Source organism: Coregonus clupeaformis, chromosome 29 (genome assembly GCF_020615455.1).
Source record: "Coregonus clupeaformis isolate EN_2021a chromosome 29, ASM2061545v1, whole genome shotgun sequence".
In the NCBI taxonomy this organism is placed as follows: Eukaryota; Metazoa; Chordata; class Actinopteri; order Salmoniformes; family Salmonidae; genus Coregonus; species Coregonus clupeaformis.
The window spans coordinates 21,446,568-21,459,796 of NC_059220.1; the positions used below are offsets into that span (position 1 = coordinate 21,446,568).

General features: G+C 41.1%; 1 protein-coding gene across 1 annotated transcript in view; it reads right to left on the reverse strand.

The window, feature by feature from the left end:
• The window catches only part of LOC121544292 (potassium voltage-gated channel subfamily H member 5-like), a 165,597-nt gene that overhangs the window by 90,175 nt on the left and 62,193 nt on the right, over positions 1–13,229 (reverse strand). The window contains exons 3-5 of the mRNA XM_041854203.1: positions 7,781–7,962; positions 6,696–6,802; positions 5,833–5,982 (exon numbers count right to left, since the gene is read on the reverse strand). Coding sequence (XP_041710137.1) covers positions 5,833–5,982; positions 6,696–6,802; positions 7,781–7,962 — 439 coding nt within the window. The remainder of the gene's footprint in view (positions 1–5,832; positions 5,983–6,695; positions 6,803–7,780; positions 7,963–13,229) is intronic.

Here is a 13,229-nt window from a genome sequence, read left to right on the forward strand (position 1 = left end):
ACAAAATGTGGAAAAAGTGCACTGTATATAATTGGTCAATCTGTAAAAAATATTATGATACTATTATGTATGCTATTGCCCCAACTGTTGACCTGGCTGTGTCAAAACTACAGTCAGATTTTATAGCTATGCAGGATCCCTTGCTGATCTAAAACGTGTGCTTACTATGGGCGAAAACGAAATACATGTTGTTTTTAAACTCTCGTAAGAATGTTTCAGATGAAATACATGTTCACTGATTAGATGGTTTTCCAATCGAGCGTGTTCCCGCATATAAATACTTAGGCATTTGGATTGATATGGATTTGATGTTTAAAAAACATATACTGTAGATGAACTGGTTAAGAAGCTGATTTAAAGTTAGCTTTTTCTACAGAAACAGATCGTGCACCAGAACATCAAGATTAAATGTATTTAGAATTTTGTTCCAGCAGTATGCTGCATTAAAACTAAAAGCAGATTTACCTAGCTCGGTGGAGACATTTAAAACAGCACTTCCATCACAATTATTTGAAATAACAGATATGGTATCTGAACAAGGAAACTAGCTAAACATTAAGCTAATCGTTACAATAACTTACTTGTGTGTCACTGTCCCCCAGTGGTCTCAGTGCTGAACAGAGTAAAACGTCCGTTGAAAATGTCAGAAGCAAAAAATATATAAATAGATATTTTTCGCGAGCCTACCCAACTTAAACTTAACTAGTTGGGTTATTGATAGAGGAATTATGATTATGACTAAAATTGTTCACCCCGATACTGATGATAAATGTGTGAACTGTGTTAGAGTGATAATGTAGTGTAAACCCACTTACCGAGGCGAGGGGGTTAGAAACTGCTGAGACAGACATTCCAGAAGAAAGGAGACTTAGAAGCTGTCCTATTTAAACATTCTATACTGTGGAAATTTACAGACTGCCTAGAGGTGGGCGGAGCAAAGTTCCTTTGTATATAAAGACTGTATATGTGTTTTAGCGGAGAGCTCTCCATGATTAAATAATACAGATCATTCTTGCTGGTTGTGGACCTTTGTTTAATTCATGATTAAAACCAGAGCCTTACATCCTCTGGGAATTATTCAAAGCATTAAGTTTAATTAGAGAGAGACATTTTCGTGACAGTTATTTCTAAAACTACCAAACAAGCAGAAAATAACCCAACAAAACAACCCAACACCTGTAACCCATATATTGGGTTGTAAAAATAACCCAACGTTTTTTGCTGTGTAAACCCTCCCACAGTTGAGAGCCTGACTATTATATAATGAACAACATAGCTCAGTGCTATTTTTTAAGATGCAGGCGTCACGCAGGCGTTAGTCAGGCGGTGGTATCACGACACGTCAGTCAGACATTCAATGGTAGGCAACAGTAGCTCATTCGGCTCATTATTGGGTCTTTAAAGCCAAAGTCATTCCTTTACTCTTTGTCATCATCATCAAAACATTTCTCCAGTATTGCTCCTAGCCCTAATGAGATGCAATAACGCTAGCAAGGCTAGCTAATGTTAGCTAGCTAGCTATAACATTAGGCTACAGTACATTTTGGGTATAGCAAACAAAGCTACCTAGCTCAACTTGGCTAGCTTGGCTTGTAGTGGTACTAGCAAGCCCCGTTATGGCTGAATTGATCACGAAATTATACCACAGATAGAACAATTAGGGTTAGTTATTTAAAAAATCATTGATTATACTGTACTGAACAACACTGCCTCGTGTAAAAAGAGAGCTTAGCTATATTGCTAGCTAGCTACCAACACAACTTACTAGTTTGTAATTTGCCCTCCTGGTCCAGCTGGTCTAGGCTGCCACTGCCAATTGATCTAGGAGGTTCTGAAGAATGTCTCCAGCACACCTCTATCCATCTGTGCGTCTAATTTGATGGTCTGTCACACACACGTTCCATGGGGTCTGCAGTGACCCTTCCCAGTTAGAACTGTCCGCAATCTAATTAGTTGCATCACAGACATTCCTCTTCTGTCGGCAGGCTGGACAGCACCTCCATAGGCACCAGCTCCCAATTGCTGCTTGCTGGTCTTACGATTCTTGTTCTCGCTGTCTCAACTCCTCTTCAGTGTATTTTGGCTCAAATGAATATGGCAGTATGTCCCTATGTTAGTATAGGAACATCAAAAACTGTTTTGTCGTCCAGCTCTTCTTGGAAAGAGGAATCATCAGAAGCAGCCATTGTAATTATTTAGCTAGCCATCTCAGATAGACAATGCACGGTAACATAGTTCCGGTAAACCTGTAGAAACTAGTACTGTCCCTGTTTTGAAAAGCCTGCCTTTGAGGGTGGGAACACAAAAGGAAGTAGGGCTCCCGTCAGTCTACAGTTGAAGTCGGATGTTTACATACACTTAGGTTGGAGTCATTAAAACCCGTTTTTCAACCACTCCACAAATTTCTTGTTAACAAACTATAGTTTTGGCAAGTCGGTTAGGACATCTACTTTGTGCATGACACAAGTAATTATTCCAACAATTGTTTACAGGCAGATTATTTGACTTATAATTCACTGTATCACAATTCCAGTGGGTCAGACGTTTACTAAGTTGATTTTGCCTTTAAAAAGCTTGGAAAATTCCAGAAAATGATATCATGGCTTTAGAAGCTTCTGATTGACATCATTTGAGTCAATTGGAGGAGTACCTGTGCATGTATTTCAAGGCCTACCTTCAAACTTAGTGCCTCTTTGCTTGACATCATGGAAAATCCAAAATAAATCAGCCAAGACCTCAGAAAAATAATTGTAGACCTCCACAAGTCTGGTTCATCCTTGGGAGCAATTTCCAAATGCCTGAAGGTACCACGTTCATCTGTACAAACAATAGTACACAAGTATAAACACCATGGGACCACGCAGCCGTCATACCGCTCAGGAAGGAGACGCGTTCTGTCTCCTAGAAATGAATGTACTTTGGTGCGAAAAGTGCAAATCAATCCCAGAACAACAGCAAAGGACCTTGTGAAGATGCTGGAGGAAACAGGTACAAAAGTATCTATATCCACAGTAAAAACGAGTCCTATATCGACATAACCTGAAAGGCCGCTCAGCAAGGAAGAAGCCATTGCTCCAAAACCGCCATAAAAAAGCCAGACTACGGTTTGCAACTGCACATGGGGACAAATATCGTACTTTTTGGAGAAATGTCCTCTGGTCTGATGAAACAAAAATAGAACTGTTTGGCCATAATGACCATCGTTATGTTTGGAGGAAAAAGTGGTGTAGCTTGCAAGCCAAAGAACACCATCCCAACTGTGAAGCACGGGGGTGGCAGCATCATGCTGTGGGGGTGTTTTGCTGCAGGAGAGACTGGTGCACTTCACAAAATAGATGGCATCATGAGGAAGGAAAATTATGTGGATATATTGAAGTTTCATCTCGACATCAGTCAGGAAGTTAAAGCTTGGTCGCAAATGGGTCTTCCAAATGGACAATGACTCCAAGCATACTTCCAAAGTGGTGGCAAAATGGACACCAGCTCTGTCAGGAGGAATGGGCCAGCACATCTGCCACACTGATCCTCAACACAGGGGCCCCTCAGGGGTGCGTGCTCAGTCCCCTCCTGTACTCCCTGTTCACCCATGACTGCATGGCCAGGCACGACTCCAACACCATCATTAAGTTTGCCGACGACACAACAGTGGTAGGCCTGATCACCGACAACGATGAGACAGCCTATAGGGAGGAGGTCAGAGACCTGGCCGTGTGGTGCCAGGATAACAACCTCTCCCTCAACGTGACCAAGACAAAGGAAATGATTGTGGACTACAGGAAGTAAAAAGAGGACTGAGCACGCCGCCATTCTCATCGACGGGGCTGTAGTGGAACAGGTTGAGAGCTTCAAGTTCCTTGGTGTCCACATCACCAACAAACTATTATGGTCCAAACACACCAAGACAGTCGTGAAGAGGGCACGACAAAGCCTATTCCCCCTCAGGAGACTGAAAAGATTTGGCATGGGTCCTCAGATCCTCAAAAAATTATACAGCTGCACCATCGAGAGCATCCTGACTGGTTGCATCACCGCCTGGTATGGCAACTGCTTGGCCTCCGACCGCAAGGCACTACAGAGGGTAGTGCGTACGGCCCAGTACATCACTGGGGCCAAGCTTCCTGCCATCCAGGACCTCTATACCAGGCGGTGTCAGAGGAAGTCCCTCATAATTGTCAAAGACTCCAGCCACCCTAGTCATAGACTGTTCTCTCTGCTACAGCACGGCAAGCGGTACCGGAGTGCCAAGTCTAGGTCCAAAAGACTTCTCAACAGCTTCTACCCCGAAGCCATAAGACTCCTGAACAGCTAATCATGGCTACCCGGACTATTTGCACTGCCCCCCACCCCCACCCCCCACCCCAATTGTATTGGCCACTTGCGCCGAATACAACAGGTGCAGACATTACAGTGAAATGCTTACTTACAGCCCTTAACCAACAGTGCATTTACTTTTAATAAAAAAGTAAAATAAAAAAAAGAGCAGAAGTAAAATAGTCTCCCGAGTCGCAGTGGTCTCCTTCCAGTGCTACTGTGCCATACTTACCACTCTCTTGCGGGAGACGTATCGCGCTATAAAGATACTTTCTCTAATGAATTTTGTAAAATAAATAACAGTAGGGAGGCTATATATACAGGGGGGTACCGGTGCAGAGTCAATGTGCGGGGGCACCGGCTAGTTGAGGTAGTTGAAGTAATATGTACATGTGGGTAGAGTTAAAGTGACTAAGCATAAATAATTAACAGAGTACTTTTTTGTTGTTATTTTATTTTACTTTTTTATTAAAAATAAATGCACTGTTGGTTAAGGGCTTTAAGTAAGCATTTCACTGTAATGTCTGCACCTGTTGTATTCGGTGCATGTGGCCAATACAATTTGATTTGATTTGATTTGAATACACCCAACTTAATGTGGGAAGCTTGTGGAAGGCTACCCGAAACGTTTGACCCAAGTTAAACAATTTAAAGGCAATGCTACCAAATACTAATTGAGTGTATGTAAACTTCTGACCCACTGGGAATGTGATGAAAGAAATAAAAGCTGAAATAAATCATTCTCTCTACTATTATTCTGACATTTCACATTCTTAAAATAAAGTGGTGATCCTAACTGACCTAAAACAGGGAATTTTTACTGGGATTAAATGTCAGGAATTGTGAAAAACTGAGTTTAAATGTATTTGGCTAAGGTGTATGTAAACTTCCGACTTCAACTGTAAGTATCTCATGTACGAGCTCATCTGGTACAACCCCTCTCCAGATGGTGTCGTCTTTCTCATAGTTTTGACTCTCAAGGCATAACACCCCATTCTTCACATGTAATGCCCCCCACACTTGTTTGAAAGGCCTGAACTTTGGCTACGATGTAAACTTCCGACTTCAACTGTAAAAAACAACTTCATTTTGGGAGTTTACAGTACATTTTGAACTTTGAATGTTAAATTGTAAATTGAGACTGTATGATTTGATTTGTAAAATATATGAATGGAATGTATAAAACTATACATGTCATTTGACTTGTCCCAAAAGCCCAAAATGTACTTAAAGTCAAGTTAAGTACACCATAACATCTTATGACAATATCCCTGACTGTCATATCAACTGTCTGGTCAACCTGCTCCCAACATTAACAGCATGTAAAGCCTATGTTAATCATGGGCAAAAACCTGACAACGTACATCACATAGGAGGAGAGGGGGAAAACACCCACCTCTTCTGTAGGTTCTGACCACATCAGCCACAAGACCTTTTAATTTCCAATAATTCATAGACTGGCTCATCATAACAAGCCAATAGCCACAGCTCAGCATGATTGAGACCCATTGAGAGACTTACCTGAAGTGGACTCGTCCTTATCCTTAGTGGACTCATCCTTGATGGGCTGCTTGAAGACAGTGATGTCTTTGAAGGTGCACAGGAAGAGAACCACTTTGTCATTCTCATTCCTGATGGGGGCCACCTGCATGTAGAACCACACTGGCGCCCCTGCAAACAGAATGGATTATTTACAATGTAGTAGTAACAATTGCTTTTCTCATAAGGTGCACATTACATTTTGTTAACCTTTTCCTTTCTATACAATCAGTGGTGTAAAGTACTTAAGTACTACTTCAGTAGTTTTTTTGGGTATCTGTGCTTTACTTTATTATTTATATTTTTGACAACTTTTACTTTTACTTTACTACATTCCTAAAGACAATAATGTACTTTTTACTCCATACATTTTCCCTGACACCCAAAAGTACTCGTTACATTTTGAATGCTTATCAGGACAGAAAATGGTCCAATTCACACACTTATCAAGAGAACATCCCTGCTCATCCCTACTGCCTCTGATATGGCAGACTCAGTAAACACAAATGCTTCGTTTGTAAATTATATCTGAGTGTTGGAGTGTGCCCTTAGCTATCCATAAAAATAAAATAAAAATTGTGCCTACTGGTTTCCTTAATATAAGGAATTTGAAATGATTCATACTTTTACTTTTACTTTTGATACATAAGTATATTTAAAACCAAATACTTTTAGACTTTTACTCAAGTAGTATTTTACTGGGTGACTTTCACTTTTACTTGGGTCATTTTCTATTATCTTTGCTTTTATTCAACTATGACAATTGGGTACTTTTTACAACACTGTACACAATACAATAGTATACAGTACATATACAATGGGAACAATTAAATTTGAACACTCACTGTTCTTCCTGTATAGCAGGACCTCAAAGCAGTTGGACTCATAATTATCAAAGGTCTCTCTGACTTTGTCTATCGTCTTCTTGTTCGTCAGCTCTCCATACATAAAACTGGAAGAAAAGTAACAAATAAAATCAAAAGGATTAGTCATCTGACATATTTGTACATTTACATTTTAGCCATTTAGCAGACGCTCTTATCCAGAGCGACTTACAATTAGTTCTTAAGATAGCTAGGTGAGACAACAACACATCACAATCGTAACATGTACATTTTCCTACAACAAAGTATTTATCAGCAAAGTCTGTGCAAGTGGGAAAAGAGAAGTGCCTTTTTTTGGGGGGGGGACCCTTAACTACAGTTCCCTTTAACCACCGTTCTATATGCCAGATGTCATAAGGCATCAATTAAAGATGTTAATGACAGTGTTATGAATCATCATCATAAAATCTCAGCTCCTCTTCATAGGCTCTGGATGTTCTAACTTATACTGGTCATTTTAAGTGTGAGATCAGTCAACAAACCTGCTCCTGTGGTTCCTGAGTTTACCACACACCACTAGACTACCCTTTTCTGAGCAGGAGTGAGATCAGATAGCCTGAGGTTAAGGTCGATGATCCTCCACTCCCATATAATCAGATTTGAAGGATGGCTTTAGCCCCTAGATTAACAAGCACTTAGCCCTGGGCGAAGTCAGGAAAACCTCAAGTGAAGAAGAGCCGTTGGCTTTTGGAGTCATATTTTAAACATTTGAATGAGAGTGACCTAGATGGCCTCACACTGGGGCGGACTGACTGGTTCTCCTTTACAACAGTAATTGATTCCATTTGAAACTCTTTCTATGATCAGCAGGCAATACAGGCACTCATTCAGTACTAGTGGAATGCCAGATGTTGAGTGTTTTTCAGTGAGACTCTTGTAATGGGATGTTCAGACCGCTCAGGCGATAAAATGACTGACTTCACTTCATGAAGGCCCTTTTCAAAGCATTCTAGTGGTTTAGTGGTCATCTATAACAGAAAATACTGTACACATACAAAGGTAATAATAAAATGATTACAATACTACCATACAAGAACCATCCTTACCTGCAAGTGCTGCTCTTCTGCATAACCTCAGCCCTGTGGAACCCTGAGAGCTTGCAGAATCCATCATTACTGTAGACTACAGGCCACTCCACGATCTGGGCATTCCCCAGGAGGAAGCTGGTCTCTGTGAGGAGAGGAAAGGTCGGTGAAGCAGGTGTGTGTGTGTGTTGAAGGTGAGGGCTCTGATGTAAAAAGCTACAACACTCAAATGGGCTGGCACAACCCATTGGTGACTTGTGTGGTTAGGGACCCCACACAATGTAGCCCAACACAGTGATGACGTATCCCTCAAATGTCTCTTTTTTTGTTCCACACAATTACGTCACTACACTCAGTAGCTTGTTCTATGTTCACAACAACAACCATGCATCAATCGGAGAGGGACAGATTACAGCATATATTATGCATGAATTCTACTGCCAAGTCCACGCCAGTCTCTGCATTAAGGATTCTATAGCTCAGCTGCTGCAGTTTTACTGACAAACAAGTAGAGTGATTAATTCAACTTGAGGAGATAAATAACAAGCTCTATTATCCTTACAACAGCCTACAACTGCATGATACTTATTTAAAATTAGGGAGGCTAATGATTTAAAATAAAATATAATTGATGCTCAATCAGTTAAGTAATAAAAAGCATTTTCTGTTTTACTGCATCTTTATAAAGCCTATAGGCTAACACTTTACCAAGAAGTGATATACCCTACACAAACTACAATCAGCCAAATACACGATATATACAAAAGTATGTGGACACCCCTTAAAATTAGTGGATTCGGCTATTTCAGCCTCACCCTTTGCTGACAGGTGTATAAAATCGAGCAAACAGCCATGCAATCTCCATCGACAAACATTGGCAGTAGCATGGCCTTACTGAAGAGCTCAGTGACTTTCAACGTGGCCCAGTCATAGGATGCCACCTCATAGGATTCCGAGTTCCAAACTGCCTCTGGAAGCAACGTCAGCACAAGAACCGTTCGTCAGGACCTTCATAAAATGGGTTTCCAATTGTGCTGCCGAGCAGCCACACACAAGCCTAAGATCACAATGCGCAATGCCAAGCGTCGGCTGGAGTGGTGTAAAGCTTGTGGCCATTGGACTCTGGAGCAGTGGAAACACGTTCTCTGGAGTGATGAATCACTCTTCACCATCTGGCAGTCCGGCAGACTAATCTGGGTTTGGCGGATGCCCGGAGAATGCTACCTGCCCCAATGCATAGTGCCAACTGTAAAGTTTGGTGGAGGAGGAATAATGGTCTGGGGCTGATTTTCATGGTTTGGGCTGGGCCCCTTAGTTCCAGTGAAGGGAAATCCTAACGCTACAGTATACAATGACATTCTAGACAATTCTATGCTTCCAACTTTGTGGCAACAGTTTGGGGAAAGCCCTTTCCTGTTTCAGCATGACAATGCCCCCGTGCACAAAGCGAGGTCCATACATAAATGGTTTGTCGAGATTGGTGTGGAAGAACTTGACTGGCCTGCACAGAGCCCTGACCTCAACCCCATCGAACACCTTTAGGATGAATTGCGAGCCAGGCCTAATCACCCAACATCAGTGCCCGACTTCACTAATGCTCTTGTGGCTGAATGGAAGCAAGTCCCCACAGCAATGTTCCAACAGAAGAGTGGAGGCTGTTATAGCAGCAAAGGGGGGACCAACTCCATACTAATGCACATTATTTTGGAATGAGATGTTCAACGAGCAAGTGTCGACATACTTTTGGTCATGTAGTAAATAAGAGAATAGTCTAAGAAGTGGTATTCAAAGTTAGGGTCGCGACCCCTAGTGGGGTCATAGGGGAACTGCAGTGGGGTCACCAAAAAAAAAAAAAATAATAATAATAATAATTGAGTAAATGTATTTATTGGTTTCTTTTCATTTTGATAAGATATGAAAATGCAATGAATTGAGAAGGTTATTTGTTGATGTAAAAATATACATTTTAAGGTTGTGTCATTATGGAGTGGGGTGAGGTCACAAGAAATTATTGGGAAAATATATGGGGTCCCCAGAAAGTCTGGCAGAAGAAATTATGTCCCCGGATTGTAAACAGGGTCTCCGGAATGGATTGTAAACTAAGCTATTGCTTTCTATTTTTTTACATAAAATGAACTGTAAATAGTTAAATAATAACTAAAACAATACACATAAATATACTGTATCTGTAGAGTGGGGCAAGTTTAGTCATTTTTTACATTCAGCATCACTCCATCAAGGGAAATATAATATTATTTCTAACAAAGATATCTACATATATTTCAGGATGTTGTGTATCCCTGGAAATAATCAGAATTAATGTAAATATTATAGTTTTTAAAAAATAACTTGTTCAAAAAATGTGGTCTCCTGGCAGAACGTACCCCAGGGTAAGTTGAGCCACGGGACAGGGTAAGTTAAGCCGCCTACAAATCTCTGTACTTATTTAAATATAACCACTACCCTTTAAAACCATGTCTATCTTTATTTCCCAAACACAATTCAACACAATCATAATCGCTTTTTTGTCTTTTAATCATTTTAAGCATCTTTTAACACAGGCTAGGTTTAGGACCTCATATTGAGCTTATAGAGACCCCGACTGATGTATCGAACCGGGATGGGCAACTGGTGGATGCGGCCCGTGGGGCCCCTTTTGTAGGCCCGCGGATCAATTTCACCCAAAAAAGAACTTGGAGTTAGAATAATAGAATACACAAGGTGCAATTTCGAAATTTGGTTCTGCATCAGCAGTTTTCCTCTTGTTATGTCAGTCACTGACAGTCACTCAATTAGCCCATCTCAGCAAAAACATTTTAGATTAGTAGATTAGTCTACAACAAAATGTCACTTAGGGCCCCCAAAAGGCTAGTGCCGGCTCAGTATGGATGTGGGTATGCAGACCATTGCAGCCCCTCATGATGAGTTCAGATTATTTGTTCTCCACACCCCCATCAAAATTGCCCATCCCTGTTGTACATAGAAGGGGGCATTTAATGTGTTACTTTCCATGTTTTTCCAGGAGCTTCAGGCATTATGTATAGATCAATCTTTAAATTATCTACTTTGGTGTTTAGATATGAGCATCATGAAACCTCTAACACAATACATTCATTTGACTTGAAAATCAGTTTTTTGGACTTAACTTGTTTGTTTTTTTATCCATGTGGTTTCTTCCTTCACAGACTCCACAAAATTATGACCTTTTCCTAAAAAAATTTGGTAAAATTATACATTCTGTGTATGGTTTCCTAGAAACAAGGGTGGCTAAACGTACCCCTTTGGCTTAATTTACCCCAGTCTCCCCTACATAAATATATTTTATATTCACCCAAATAAATGTAATTTTCGTGCAACCTTACTGGCAGCCTATCCCATACAGAAGCCTAAATGCACTACCATGATGACCGACAATTCGCTTTGGCATGACCGTGGAATAAACTTTGTAAACAAACAACTAGATCATTTTAACAAGCTAAACACAAGTCGTATAAAAGAAAATGAATAGACTATAATTATCTTTTGGACAAAAGTACTATTGAAAGCTTTCTGTTATGATAGTCCACGAACAGGTACATTGCTTACCACTTGAGCGCCGGACAATGTTTTCCAAAAAAGTATTCTGCGGTGCTACAAGCCCTCTCTTTCCCCCAGGCATTCTGGGGCCAGGCGGTGGTGGTCAGGATGGTGGACGGCTTTGATTCTGCTTATCGGAGGACGGCAGTGTGGGTGGGTATCAGCCGGTGGGATGGAGAAGCTCATTGTAACACTGCGCTTCAGCTGCTCGTAGCGCACTGTGACACATGCTCGTGTCTCCGAAGCGCTGCATTCTGCAGACTCCGGGTCTGACAACGCATGCGTATCACCACACACAACACACATCAAGACAAGCGTCTCTGCGGTGGACCTCTAGGTTTCCCAGTATGCAGGGGAAAGGTTTAAGCACACGCTTTTTGGCTAAATGTTTTCAGTGACGCACTGACACTTTTCAAAAAATTACTGCAACATATCCACAAAACAATCTGCCTCCATGTAGAGAACGTTAAGTAGTCTAGGTAAACTAGACAATACATTATAAACAATGTAATTAATTTTATGAAGAGGATCCCCCAAAATTAGGATTGTGTTAACTAAGTAGATCGCGTTTAAACGGTGAAGTCCCCAATGGGCACACACTGGTTGAATCAACATTGTTTCCATGTCATTTCAATGGAATTATGTTGAACCAACGTGGAATGGGCTAGACTTGGAATGGTCTAGACATTTAATTGATGTCTGTGCCCAGTGGGCCATCTCCAGTGAAAGCAGAAACATCATAAGTCTTGTATCTACTGCGTCCCCAATGGATGCTAATTACCCTGCCTGAATGGGTTAATAGGACCCTGGGGAACTGAGTCTCCCACCAGAGACATATAACAACTGCAAGGGGCTTGCACTGTATGGGCTGTCACATTTGTGACTGTCAGTGTGACAGTGTTCTGTTTCTGTTTTTTTTCTGTTTTTCATGTCATGGCGCTGGTTTGTCTTTCAATATGGCTGTATATGTATACAAGACAAATTAAACAAAGGTTGATGGCAAAATTGTCATTATTTTATAGGCTATATACATCTTCATAGAAATGCCCCATCTGTTCAACAGCAGATGCCCTGCATATATTAAATATGTCAAACAGACTGTCAGAAGCACTTCAGAAGAGATATCAAAATAAATATGTGAGAAAGCGGGTGAGCGGGTGAGTGTGTGAGGGAGTGTGAGCACCGCCAACTGTTCCCACAGGACTTCTCTAATTGGCCCACTTGCATCATAAAGTATCAAACATATGTGACAGTGAGGTTGGACAGCTGCCTTCCTGAGCTGTAATAGATCCAGGATCCTGAGGAATGGATCCTCTCCTCAACACCTCTTAATCAGAAATTAAATGTGACTGTGAGCCACCACCATGCAGCTGAACATGGACATGCTGCATAGACAGCTCTCAGTTCTCAGTTCATTCTGTGTCGCTCTGAACCATTGACATGTGATTGAGATGGAGAGGGGACAAAGCATCACTGTAGGACAGGGGTAGGCAACCCTGGTCCTGGAGTACCGCAGGCACTTCATGTTTTTGATTTAACTGACCTGGAAGACTAGGTGTGTTGAATTTAGGAAATCAGTGAACTGATCAATTAGCTCAGTTAGTGATGTGTGGTGCCTAGTTGGAACAAAATCCTGCAGTAGCTGCGACATTCCAGGAACAGGGTTGCCTACCCCTGCTGTATTAACATACTGTATATATTTTAGAGGACAATCTTGAACATTTTACATTAAAAAAATATAGAGGTATTATGTACAGCAACTCTTGAGATGCATAAAATACAGTGGGGAAAAAAGTATTTAGTCAGCCACCAATTGTGCAAGTTAGCCCACTTAAAAAGATGAGAGAGGCCTGTAATTTTCATCAAAGGTACACATCAACTATGACAGACAAAT